This window comes from Eurypyga helias, unplaced genomic scaffold, assembly GCF_000690775.1.
Source record: "Eurypyga helias isolate BGI_N326 unplaced genomic scaffold, ASM69077v1 scaffold5593, whole genome shotgun sequence".
Lineage (NCBI taxonomy): Eukaryota > Metazoa > Chordata > Aves > Eurypygiformes > Eurypygidae > Eurypyga > Eurypyga helias.
The window spans coordinates 1-13267 of record NW_010241770.1 but is presented as its reverse complement, the minus strand read 5'-3'; the positions used below and the strand labels follow the sequence as shown (position 1 = coordinate 13267).

The 13267-nt window shown below is 39.3% G+C and overlaps 1 protein-coding gene across 1 annotated transcript in view; it reads right to left on the bottom strand.

Moving 5' to 3' along the window:
• Positions 1-9660, bottom strand: part of CHKA (choline kinase alpha) — a gene marked incomplete at its 5' end in the record, with an annotated part of 17887 nt that extends 8227 nt beyond the window's left edge. The window contains 2 exons of the mRNA XM_010148847.1: positions 2561-2614; positions 9538-9660. Of these exons, the coding sequence (XP_010147149.1) occupies positions 2561-2614; positions 9538-9660 (177 nt within the window). The remainder of the gene's footprint in view (positions 1-2560; positions 2615-9537) is intronic.
• Positions 9661-13267: the final 3607 nt, after the last annotated feature.

The window sequence follows — 13267 nt, the reverse complement described above, 5'->3', positions numbered from 1 at the left end:
CTGCTGAAGAACTTGTGTGTGAACAAACATTCTTCACTTTCTACCTACAAACTTACACCACAGGTTTCAATAGTTGTTCTTTAAAGTTCTCATATCAAAGATGAGCTCTGTTCCTAACGATCACAAACAGCTTTAATATCAATGTTTAAAAATGAACAGAAATATGAAATATGTCTCAAATACACTGTTAAAATCACTGAAGTATAGCTTTCTTGATGGGTAAGATCAGCTTTAAGTAAACACAAAAGCCACACTATAAATCAGGGCTTCTAGCAGTTAGGTTAGCCAGAATCCAGCTGACTCAAATCCTAAAGCTCTGCTAAGCCTCTGCCTACTTTTGAGCAACTCATCTCAAAGTCTGACCCACGACACTTAAAAGCATAAGAATTAAGAGCAAAAAATTAAGAAAGCTCTCACATATTTCAGACTACAGGGCCTTTTGCATTACCATAGCCACTGCAGTCTTGGGCAATAAATAGCTTTCGATACAAGTTCCACTCTTAGGTATGTTCCAGGCAGTTCTGTTGATAAATTTTTATTACTGGCCCATGCCTTATTATTCTGGCAACTTCAAGAAATTATGGCATTTCATATTGAAGTGCAGGAAATATTAACTTCGATAAAAAAGTAAAGGTCATCAAGAATATCAATTGAGAGTTTAAGGCTATTTGTATATGATTGTATTTCATCCACATTCTCTGCTGGTTTTCCAACTCAACTCCTCAAAGTAGAACTAATGCACCAAAAACATGTGCTTTAACATTTCATATGCCCTCACCACCACAAAACTGAACATATCAGTTCCATTTAAGCCTAATGTCAAGCACCAAAAAGCAAATTAGATAGAGGTTACTGATTGTCTACTCCATCATTAGCCAATTTTGATTTTGCCTGTGCCTGGTACACCACCAGGGTTTTCTGTCTGAATACAGCAATCCTGTTGACTGTTCCCATTAAGATGTCAGTTCCTTTTTTCCACATCCTACTGAAGAATCAACTCATGATACTTGGATAACAGCAAGTGCCAAAGAAATGTTCTTCATTAAGACCTTCCTTAATGCATAAGAAGTGACAATGAGAAATAGCGAAGTTTCCAATTACTCAACAGTGCACTGCTGGGTTACTTCTGCCACATGCCTAGCCCTAGTCCTTCAGGGCATGCTTAAACATTTAGAGCCTTCAGATAACCCACAGCTAGCATAGAATAGTCACTTGAGAACAAGTCCAACTAGAGCTCTGGAATAATACCATCTACGCATCTCAGGCACAAAGGCATACCACCTGATGGACCTCCAAGTAATTCTCCACTCCATACTTTATTTCCATACCTATACTCGACAGGAGACTAACTAAAGGATATTAGAAAGTCCTACAGCATATCTAGATTTGTTCAGTGTCCATATGAAGCACCTAACTCCTCAGCTGAATGTTCACCCAATTACTTTTTTACAGTATCAAGCACTAGGTAAACATTCCGGGATTACCCAGGGGTTTTTCTTCTCTCCAAAGAACGACATTAACTCCTCTGATCAAACCTGCCTACAGTTTTTACCTAGATGAAAGAAAATTAAACAAATCCATCCTGACTCTCAAGTACGCTGATCCAACAGTGAATTTCCAGCACTATGAGCACCAAGAAGACTGAGAAATCAAACTGGTGTATTTCTGTTCAGTCTTGGCTCATCAGATTGAGGCTGTTCCAGTAAACTTAACTGCAAGTTCAACAAAATTCACAAGCAGTCATTCAACAACAATAATTTTAAACCCAGCTTCAGCTCCTTAGAAAAATAAATGCTTGAACTGTTTCAGACAGCATTCCCAGAAGGCAGAAGATACAAGGGGAGAAAAGCAGCACTTAACAAGTAAAATGTACTTCTCCCTAATCACAGCCAAAACTGTTAGAGCTGAAAACCAACAGTATGTAAGAAGCAAAGCATCTGGTTAACATGCTGCAATGTTATCCTTTACTGAAAAAATACTGCCAGGGTAGAAATCTCAATTACCAAATTCTGTTGAGATGACTATGAAAAATTATGCTCAGCTAAACACCAACTACACTGCATGAGCATAAATGGTTCCAAATGCAAAAACTTAAATGTTTGCAGAACACAGATGATAGAAGCACAATGCTTGTCAAAATCACTTCATGTTCTAGAGGAAGTTCTCTCCAGCTCCATATAGTTCCCCCAGGAGAGTTCATCAGTGTATTAGAAAACAGGGATTAGGTAAAGCAGCATACTGCCCAACACTAAAGAAAGAGGCGAGTATTAGCAACAGCAGTACTGATACCCATGTTAGAAATGGTAAGAAACCATTTATGGTAGAATTTAGGAGGGGTTTCCTTGTTAATGTGGAATGCTTAAGTCTTTCAAAACTACGTACAGACACTCACATTACAATGTTACTTCTGTGAGCAAATAAGAAGTCTTCTCTTCACTACTGTTTACATTTTCCAGAAACACAGCCCAGATACCAGGTGGAGTAGCTACTCATTTAGAACAAGCAGCATCACCACATTTCTCTATGCTCTATAAATTCTGTGAAACACAAATTTACTCACTTGCAAGTCATTTTCCTTCTGAGACTGTACAGACTCTCCTTTATTACACGACCTCTATGAATGAGAAAAAGCAAACACAATGAGAAGGTGAAATTTAACACGATTAACCTGCAACCACGAGAACAAAGGGAGTAAAAGTGCCAGCTACAATTAACTAGAGGTCTCAACACTGTCTTGATCTGTGACAGCTACAGCACTAGTATCCATCTGACCTCTGGCCACCTCATTATTTCAACAACTCCAGAATCTTTCAAAAGGATGTGCCACTGAGACCAGGCCACTCCTGTAAATGGCCCGAGAGCTGGTTTTCAGGTATGTTGTTACTGCTTCCCAGTATTTCAAAACAAGATTTCAGTGCATCATAAAGCTTAGAGGAACATTTTTAATTAAGAGAAAATTAAGCCCTGCTGCATACCATCTGGGATATTACTCTTGTAGCTAAAGCACTTAAAAGATGCATTATAGAGATTACAAAAATGCCTTAGGACTATTAGAAAAGGCATGTTATGAAGCTTGCAAAGCACCTGCTTTCTTGTCTTATATTATTTTCCAAATATCTTGTGACTAGATTGTCATTACTTGTATGCTGCCTAGGCTATATGTGCAACATATTACTGGATGTGGAAATCCAAGGCTTTTCTTCACATGAACTGCTAACATAATCTAAAGATGTCTCGGTAAGAACCGCAGTGAACTAGCAAAACTTTAACAAATCCCATGCATAATGTATCATGCTGGGATTGTTAACAGTCATTACAAAGCAGTTTCCGAGTACCAAAGCATACCTTCAGCAACTGAACCAACAGTGGCACATGCTTTTAATAGAGCTGCACATTTAAAATTCAAGTTGTACTAAAAACCTTGTCCTTTAAAGGGCTTGAAGGTAAGAAGAGAAAGCAAATATTTGCTTAGAATTAGCAACAGTTTGTGGCTGCTATTTATGTTGCAATTCCACCGCTGACTGTTTAAACCAGACTAGCCTTAGAGGCCCATAAAGGTGGCCTTTATCTCCACCTTCTGAACAAAACCATTTGATTCACAGAACCGTGTGCATACCTTTCTGTTCCAAAGCTCTAACATGTCCAAAACAAGGGTGGAAATATGAACTTGATGGAATACAGTTAAGCAACACCAGCTGCCTTAAGTACAATACAACAGGCTAATGGTTTACACAAGCTATGTAGTTACAGTATTTCAGGAGCTATAGACAAAGTATAGTTTACATGAATCGATGGTCTTTCAGCAAATAATTCCCATTCCACTAGGATAATAAGTTTAAAACAAGACAATATGAAAAGTACTATCAGTTTATATTCCTTTCAAGGAAATTATTAAAGTCAGAACATATTCACTAAAGCTAAATGTGTAACTACTCAGTAGTATTAAAGAGGCCTCTCTGCACAAGTATGTCCTACATCAATACCACTCTTGCATCTTGAACAGTCAGAAAGTTACTCACCATCCAGGAGTCTTTCCTGATTAATGGTGCTCTCAGAATGGTTCAGTTCATCAGAAGGTAAGCAGATTAGGCTTTTCCCTAAAACCTGAACTGGCATCCACTTTGCAGAAGTCCCACTGTACGAAGAGCTAGCCAGTTCTAAGAGTCCACCTCAGATTAGAGTTGGAGATAGCCTAATGGCATCTACTGCGCCATTAGAAAGAGACAGTTACGGATGTGTACTGCAGAGTCATCAGAAAGGGAGACTTCTGCAGCATCCCTTCCTCTTTTCTGTTCCCTCAGCATGGAGCACTAGTGTCCAGAGGAGAACACAGTAATTTGTAAATAACTTGCAAATATGAATGGCAGCTTGGAGAGGATCAGTCTTCACAAGTGGCCATGTACTCAGCCTAGAATTAGGGAAGCCTCCAGGTACGTGTGGTCAAGTAGAATGAACTAAGCAGGATACAATTTGATGTAATAGAAGTTCAAGAACTTAAGAGTTAAGGGTTTAACAGACGTTAAAGTGGTCGGATTTGATAGTTTTCTGACTGCAATCACCTACAAGCACAGCAGTTCAAAGTGAAACATCTCATACACTAGGTATTTGATCTACAGGTTTAGCTCATGTGTTCTTGGCTAAATCAAAACTTCAGTTTTTCCATAAACTAATAGCTCACTCCAACTTATGTCCAATTCCAGGAGCTATTTACTGCCACAGGAATGTGGTTTTAATTTCCCAAAGAAGAGAATGATTGAATAACTGCTGGAGGTTTTAATCACTTGCTCTGTATGGAAATATTAACTAGAAATAGCCATGTGTTCTACATCTTTATGATTTCTTAAAGTATTTGTTCAGTGCTTCTTTTCATGTAGGAAGGTTTGTTCTCTAAGCACATTAAGAAAGCTCACTACAATTTTAGTAAGGGAGGGCAGCTATATGCACAGAGACAGCAGAAGTTGTTGTAGAGCCTACTTTGGGATCACGTAACTTGATTTTAAGACAGGAAGCTTCAGGTGTAAGATGAAAATCCTAGAGTGGGAGACATTGCACATTATCTGATCTGTGCTCAGAAAATGACCAGTGTTTATACATCTGGCAGTTTGACACAGAAAATTGAGTTCTTAATCATTTTCTCCCTAAAGCCCCAAATTTATTTCTCTGGTAGCTGGAACAGCGCTCTATCAAAAATCCCAAGTGATGCTTGGCAGAAGTGCGTGTAGAGGAACTGGCAACTTCCCCCCCCCCAAACCTTAGCTCTGCCCACAAATATAGTCTTAGATTGTAACTCAGCTTCAGCAGTTTTCAAGACTTCAAAATACTGCAATACTTGGATTTAGACAAATTCCAAGAATTACAACATCACAAGGAACTGCCTGAGAGGTTAGCAGCAACCTACACAGGGGAAGCTTTTCTTAATTCTAGAAGCTGTTAGAAGACATCGGTTTGAATTTCAGGGTATGGGAACACCAGCAGTTTTAGATTCAGCAATAACTATTTCTGCTTCTAAGAATCTGCTGTCAATCACTGATCCCTGCCAGACCTGAAGGGATGGATACTACCTTGCTGAAGTCCTAGAATCTAATATGTGAAGCAATTCCCAGTTCAAGCCCTACAAAAGCCACAAAGACATCTCAAATCCTCATCATTTCAAGTTACCATTCTCTTATGAGGGAGCAGAGGAAAGGAAGGGGCAGTACTTTGATATTTTGTTATTGCTGTAAACATTCAGATGCGCAGACAGTAGCTGGTGCTACTTAAGTCTTATTTTTAAACAATGAAATCCAGTACTAAAGAAAATGAAAGCTGTAGAGAGTGCTCCAACTTCAGAGATCTCATACTATACCGTGAATCGTGTCTGTCACCTGGAAACCAGAGTGCTCTAGGCACGATCGCATGGGCAAGCCTGCAGCAGAGAACACATGCATATACAACTAAAGTGGTACATTACCCCCAGAACCCCTTAACTCCACCCAACACAAATATATCCCCGTAAGAGGTGCTTGGTTTCTTTCAAGCTGTCTGCCAGTGCCAGGGATTTGTAGTTACTCCATGCTACAAACAGACATGGACACCAACAACCACAGAAGACGTTGATCATTACAGTTACACAGCAGTCTGCATTTTATTTAGTTACAAAAAATAAAAGGCAGCAAGGCAGGTATGGAAAAAGATTTACCACAGAACCGTGGCAACCATTTATACTTATTTTGTGCCTGCTCACACGGAAATTGAGAGCAGAGAGGAACATTAGGTATACTGGTTTGGCTTTCCTCGTTTATACACGAGTTTTTGTTTTGGCTGTTGCAAAGTAACAGAGCCCCAGTGAATCAGAGTTCAAGGTTCTTTTGACATGTGTAAGAGAATGGGAATCAATCCCCAAGTTACCTTTTGATAGGTGAACTTCAAAGAAATCCACCTAAACTTGAGCTTTTTTTAATTGATGCTATCTCATGTTTAAATCCTATCAGTATTTCTTAGATGTGGCAAGTTGTAGGTGTTCTGAATTTAAGTAGAAACACTACAGTGATTGGCATATGGAATCCAATATTATCATATATTGTTGGAGAACCTTTTGTTTCAGTTGTTTTAACATGGACATAGCCAACAGTTAAAGACAGTTTGTTGTGAGGAAGTTTCACTTTCAATGCTCCTCTTGATTTAGCAGCTAAGCTGGAGCAAGAATAAGTGAAGCAGAGTAAGGCATTTCCCCTTTTTTCAGGGTAGAACATATCTGCATTGTGCCTCAAACATTTGAGTTTTAATGTGGTTAGTACTTCAACCTGTCACAAGCACAAATACTTGTCTTAAAAACAACAGTTCTGCTCAAGGATATATTCCAGAGAAGTCCTTGATTTTTCAAAACCCATGCCAGTGCAACCATTCATCATAATGGCTGAGCCAGCTCAGTTGACGTCCCCCCAACTCCCCCCCAGAACAGTCATGCACACAAAAAAAACTGGCTTAAACATATCAGCTATGACAGAGGAAGGCACAAAGCCTTCCCTGTGTAGCAGCTTCAGCCAACTGGCATGGTTGATATTGGATGAGTTTCATGTACTGACATTTGTGTCTTCCAAAATTCATAATAAGCAAACTGGGGCTACAGTCAAACTGCAAACACAGTTCCTTTAAATGGTGGCTCAAAAAATTACGGTGCTAGTATCATTCATTAAGTTAGTATCAGGTATCTATTCTTCTCTTCAACATTTTAACTTGTGTCTTCTGTACGTACAACAATTTGGTGCAGATTGCTATAGATCTATAGTATTTACAGTAGAGAGCAGCTGACATTAGCACTGGTTTGTGCTCCAATTTCAACAGAAAGGAAAATGGACAAGAGTTAAAACATGCTACAAAGGTTCAAACAAACAAGTGGTAACTACTAATACCCAGTGGCAGTTACGATTAAGTCATCATTTTTAGCATAATGTCTCAAAACTCAACTTAAGCAGTGTCCCTTAATTTCTACACAGCTTCAAACTTAAGCAATATTACTAAAAATATCAAATTACTCCCTCTAACAGGCTTGTCATAAGATTCTGCTTATGCCACCCAGAAATTCATAAGGATCCTAAGTGAGGTTTTCAAAACACCCCAATAAAACAGTTTGCTTATATTTTAACTTGCATTTAAGGTAGAGGGGCTGGAAGAGACAAATGTTTGTTGACAGAAATTGTGAGCCTCAATGCAATCTGAAAGTTTTACCTTGGGACTTTCTCTGCTTACTTAACCTTTAGTGAACTGCACCAACAAGAGCAGTCATTTCACTGCCACTATGGAAATAAAGGAGGTTAGACATCTCAAAAGATCCTTCAACACCAAGAGTAGAAAGGTTAGAAAGTTATGAATACACTTTCAATTTTCAAACTGAATTAGTTCTGATTTTAGAGCCCAAAATTTTATTTTGATTTCTTCAATGGATAAGGGCACAAAATAGGCAAGTTAAAAAAAAAAAAAACCTGAGGGAAGAGTAGGGCAACCAAATACTAGAGTCTACTTGACTTCCCCTTTGAAATAAGGGAAAGGTGAAGAAACGTGACAGCTCTTGGGCAACAGAAGTTCTCCCACTACAGTGGTTTTACAGCCCATGTTCCTACTCAAGCCTTATGCATATTAAGTCAGCTTTACATTAAAGCCATCCATAATTTAAAAATTCTTAGCATCAACCCTAGGAGTCATGTCGAAAACAGTTTCTCATCAACATCTTTTCCCACTTTGATTTTGGTTTCTCTTAAACTGAAGACTATATTTATGCTTGAATTAATGAACGTCTACACTCTTTTCCTGTTGAACAGTTTAACTTTCCCAACACACATATGGTGGTGTAGCCAAGCATTTCATGCTGTTTCAAACCACTGGAATCTTTTTCATATTTCTGGTCGTTTGCTACCACGGGAAAGTTGATATCTCACACAGTATAATAAAAGAACAATTTAAAGCCAGTTAAGAGACAGTATCCAATGAGATTTTTAATAGTAAGTTTGGTGAAGGCAGCAGAAGCAGGAAGAATGGGCTGAAATTTCAGAAACAGTCAATCTCCTGCAGATATTGGATCTGTTATTCAAAGCAACTGAGCGAGTACTGGAAAATACCAAATTAATGGATAATAAAACCAGACCCTCTAAGTGAGATAGAAACAATTGCCGACATCCAAATGTAATTTTATGAAGCTGCAATTTTTCATGATGTTAAACACTTATGGTTATTTATTTACAGTATAATCAAGTGTCTAGCAGAGATGGGTAAGAGAAGATCTGCTGCACAGTCCTACAGTAACAGCCTGTAAGCTTTAAAATAGATCACCTTTACAAGATATCCTTGATTTTAAACTTTACAATTTGAAACAGATTTGCCAACCGTTTCTCTTAGGGCTTGAGAAATTTCAATGCTATTTACATTTTAATAATCAAGTGAAAGTAACATTAGAAGAGTTCAACAAACATCTGGTTAAGCTTCTATGCCAGCTACAAGGCATATCACACATTTAGGAAAGCATGTTTTAGAATGAGATGGCTGTACAGTATTGGTGTTTGTGCTTTGTTTTAATTCTAATGCTATAGGTCAAGTTTTCCAGCAACACAATTACCCATGAGATCTAGTAAAATGCTTGAGCACTGTACAAGTTTGACAAAACCTTCAACTTTAATCTCCGAGATTCCTAAAATGCTACCAAGATTAAAATTAAGCGGTTTAGTCTCTTGCAATCTTGCTAGTTATGCCAAAGTCCTACGTACTGCACAGAAGCAAACTTTCCTGAAACGCCACAATCCAAACTTAACACCATAAACAAAACCATTACTGATCAAATGGACATCAAACGAGCCTTCAGCTGATACACGCCATAAGAGTGTAAGTTCTAGACAATAACAATCTGAAGAAAACTGCTTTAAGCTAGCAATCTACCCCACTACCACTAAAACACACTCAAAGGACAAAGCAGCACACACCAGCTGTGTGTCACAAATGAAGATCTCCAAAGAAATTACAATGAAGCTACAGAAGCCCTCCCACTCCCAAAGCACTCTGCGTACTCACCATCTGCAGGATTGCACCATATAAGCGCAGGAGTACCTTCCGCGGTTCATCTGCGGCTGTCTCAATGGTATCAGGTAGCGAGCACTGAAACAGCATGTTGCTGAGGCCACCTCTATCAAGAGAAAGGTAAGTTTATCAGCTACCTTGGATGAGCATACATATTCCACTTCCTACAAATTAGAGGCATGCTAATGATCCTTTTAGTATGATTAACCAATCTATTCTAACATGAGAAAATTTTCCAACAGTACCAATAACTCATGAGGCTTCAATTAAAAAATTGGCAGCTTCATGTTTCTCAATATATAGTTCTCCATCAAGATCTATTGATCCAACCTACAGCTCAAGCTATGAACAATCTGATATAATGCAACAGGCAAAGCCAAGAGGTAGACCTGTGTTAATTATTTTCAGGACTGCTAAGAAGTGATACTGGAGTCTTTTCAGATATACTTGGTTACACAAACAAGCTTAATCTGCTGTCTTCTTGCTTAAAACTGTACAGTGAGTATAAAACCTTAAGTTTGAATTCAAAGCTGGTATTACTGGGATGGCAGCTACAACAGTTTAACCTGAATACCTGTGCTACAGCACCGTTAACCAGTCTTACTTATTGTGTCACTTAGGGACTCATTTTCAGGTTTGAGATTTACAGCTAAAGCAGTTCTTTCCGATAAAGAAATTGCTGGTGTGTTTGTTGAAACTAAAGTCACCCTCAGAATCTTATCGGGTAAGAAACCAGGGAGTCCTGTGCTTGAGTCATTCAGGGGTTACACAAGTATGCTGGCTTTTCATACAACCCCTGTTTCACTCCAGTATTCTCACAGGAAAAAGCAACAGCATTTGTTTTCTACAGGTTTAACAAGCTCGACAGATAATAGAGAATTTCTAGTAGCCCACTAAGAACACCAGTCTACTCAACCCACATTTTCCTTACTCTTATCTTTTTGCATCCTATTCATTAGTAACATGTTCATTAAGGAAGCTTTCAAGTTTCCCTTCTACAATAGATTTTTCCTATTACTTCTTCCTCTACTATAAGAGAAAAAAGGATCAAAACTTCTGGTTTACTTGCACAGCAGAAATGCAAATCAACTCTACTGAAAAAAAATTGTCTTAGCATTAAAAAAAAACACTTTCAAAACCAGATACAACCCAAATATAGTAGCTAGCAGTAAGGGGAGGAGGTAGCACAGATGTGAAAAGGAAGTAATTTTACTTGTAACATGCTATATAACTTACTACTATTTAAATTAGAGTTACTGCATTATCTCTGTCACGTGATTTCTTCACAAAGTAATGAAGTTTTTCATGACACTCAAACGAATTATTTAACTTGAAGTGAGCTTTGATTCCAGGAATCCATGGCATATCCAAAATGCAGTTCTTAACACTGAGTGGACACTCCTCTCAAAGCTTTGCCAAATACTCTTCTGGGTTCTCTTACGACACAGTGGGAAAGTAGGCGGCCTGTATGTATTCACTGGGAGATGATACATTCCTGGCTTCATTTAAACCCTGCTAGACAGACATTTGCCACCTTCTTTAAGCATCTAATGTAGGCTTTGGTGAAAATATCAGTACTTAAATAAAAACTAAACATAGAAACCCACTTTACAAAAAATGCTGGACTAGAGCTCAAAATCCCAAACAAGTAGTTATGTTACTTATTTAAAACACATGCTCAGCCTGCATATAGTGCATGAAAGCCCAGAAACTCTTTTTTTATACCTCTCCAGCCAAACAGGAGTGTCTTACTGAGGCTGAACTCCATTAAACAGAAGTTTCACTATAGTTTTATGCACTTCAAGTTACCTCTAATCAAGGAAATCCCTAGGAGTCTAATAAAAGGTATTGTTCTGCTGGAAGGTCAGTAGACTCAGCAGCTTGTTTAAGGGTCAAAAGGGCACATCTCACTCTTACAGATAAAGCTACCAGTTACTTTACTGTTAAATTACTTGAAGGTAAACCCGTCCAAAAGGGGTCACCTATTTTCAACTCCTCCCATAGCTTTCCCCAAATCACAGGGCAGCAGTTAGATGAGCTCATACTCTGGCATTCTGATCAGATGCAGATCTATTTCTTTGCTCTCTAACAGTAAGGACTGACCCCTTCATCCTACGACACCAAGCACCTAACAGCTTTCATGAACATGATTTCAAACTCGTGTCAGCAAACCAGTATCATCTGCATTCTCTGCAGATAAAAGAGGTGAAGACTTTCACCAAAATAAATGCAACTGCCAATTAGCATGGTTTTACACGTTCAGTTTCAGCCCATCCTCTCTTCCTCCCAATCTAGAAACTGTCACAGCATTCTGAAGTGTCTCAAAGCAGAAGTTTCCAAGAACTGCAAGAATAACGGTGCTAAAACCCAAAGCTTTAGAAAATAAGTACCAAAGCCAGCAGTACACACTAATAAGGATGAAAACAGAGTTAAACAAATCAGATTACACACATATTATCAGACTAGTCTACTGTCTAGGAACAGTATCAGTCTTCTAAAAATTCTCTCCCTTCATAAACTTATGATCACATCAAGTGATGTAAAAATACAGGTCCTATCTGCACTGGCTTTCCAGTTTTTTTTAATGCTGCTTTAAAAATACATTTAGCAATGAGCATGATTGGGTTTTGATTTTACTTTTATATATGAAAACTCTGTCAAGAGTTTATGCTCTTTGCTAACTGGGGAGGGGAGATTTGCATGTATTTTGTGTGTCAACAACAGCAGAAACACTAGGAAAGCAAACTCAGGATTCAAGGGGAGAAGCCAACAACTGTATCCTTTGAAACTGCACATCACTCTACATTTGATCAGGTAGAATAATCAAGCATTAAGACACTAGACAACCAGTCTGTAAAAACCAAACTCTGAGTTGATACTGGTTTAGCTAGCATACAGGACTCATAGCAAGAAATAGATTATTTAATTTCACAGAGAAGGCCAGGATCTCAAACATTTTACTTCTAGAATATCCCAAATTTACATACTTCTGCTGCCAATGTGCTGAGTCACAAGCACTTATTACTAGATATGCTAAAAGATGATTCACAGAATGGTTTGGGTTGGAGGGGACCTTAAAGACCACCTCATTCCAACCCCCCTGCCATGGGCAGGGACCCCTTCCACTAGACCAGGTTGCTCCAAGTCTCATCCAGCCCGGCCTTGGACACTTCCAGGGATGGGGCATCCACAGCTTCTCTGAGCAACCTGTCCCAGTGCCTCCCCACCCTCTCTGGGAAGAATTTCTGCCTGATGTCCCATCTCAATCTCCCTCTTTCCATTTAAACCCGTTCCCCCTTGTCCTGTCACTACAGGCCCTTGTAAAAAGTCCCCCCCAGCTTGCTTATAGGCCCTTCAGGTACTGGAAGGCTGCATAAGGTCTCCCCAGAGCCTTCTGTTCTCCAGCCCAGTTCTCTCAGCTTGTCTTCACAGCAGAGAGACTCCAGCCCTTGGAGCATCTCCGTGGCCTCCTCTGGACTCGCTCCAACCAGTCGATATCCTCGTTATGTTGGGGGCCCCAGAGCTGGACGCAGTACTCCCGGTGGGGTCTGTGATGATTCACATCGACATACCGCATTTACCTGCTAACTCCTGGATTTCAGAACGGTCAGGGTCACACCAAAAAAGGCCCTTTTCTCCCGGGGGCGGGGAGGGGGAAACTCCATACTCGGTGTAGCGGTTTTTACCAGCTCCATCACTTCCACCGTTACGGCCCGCGGCCCCT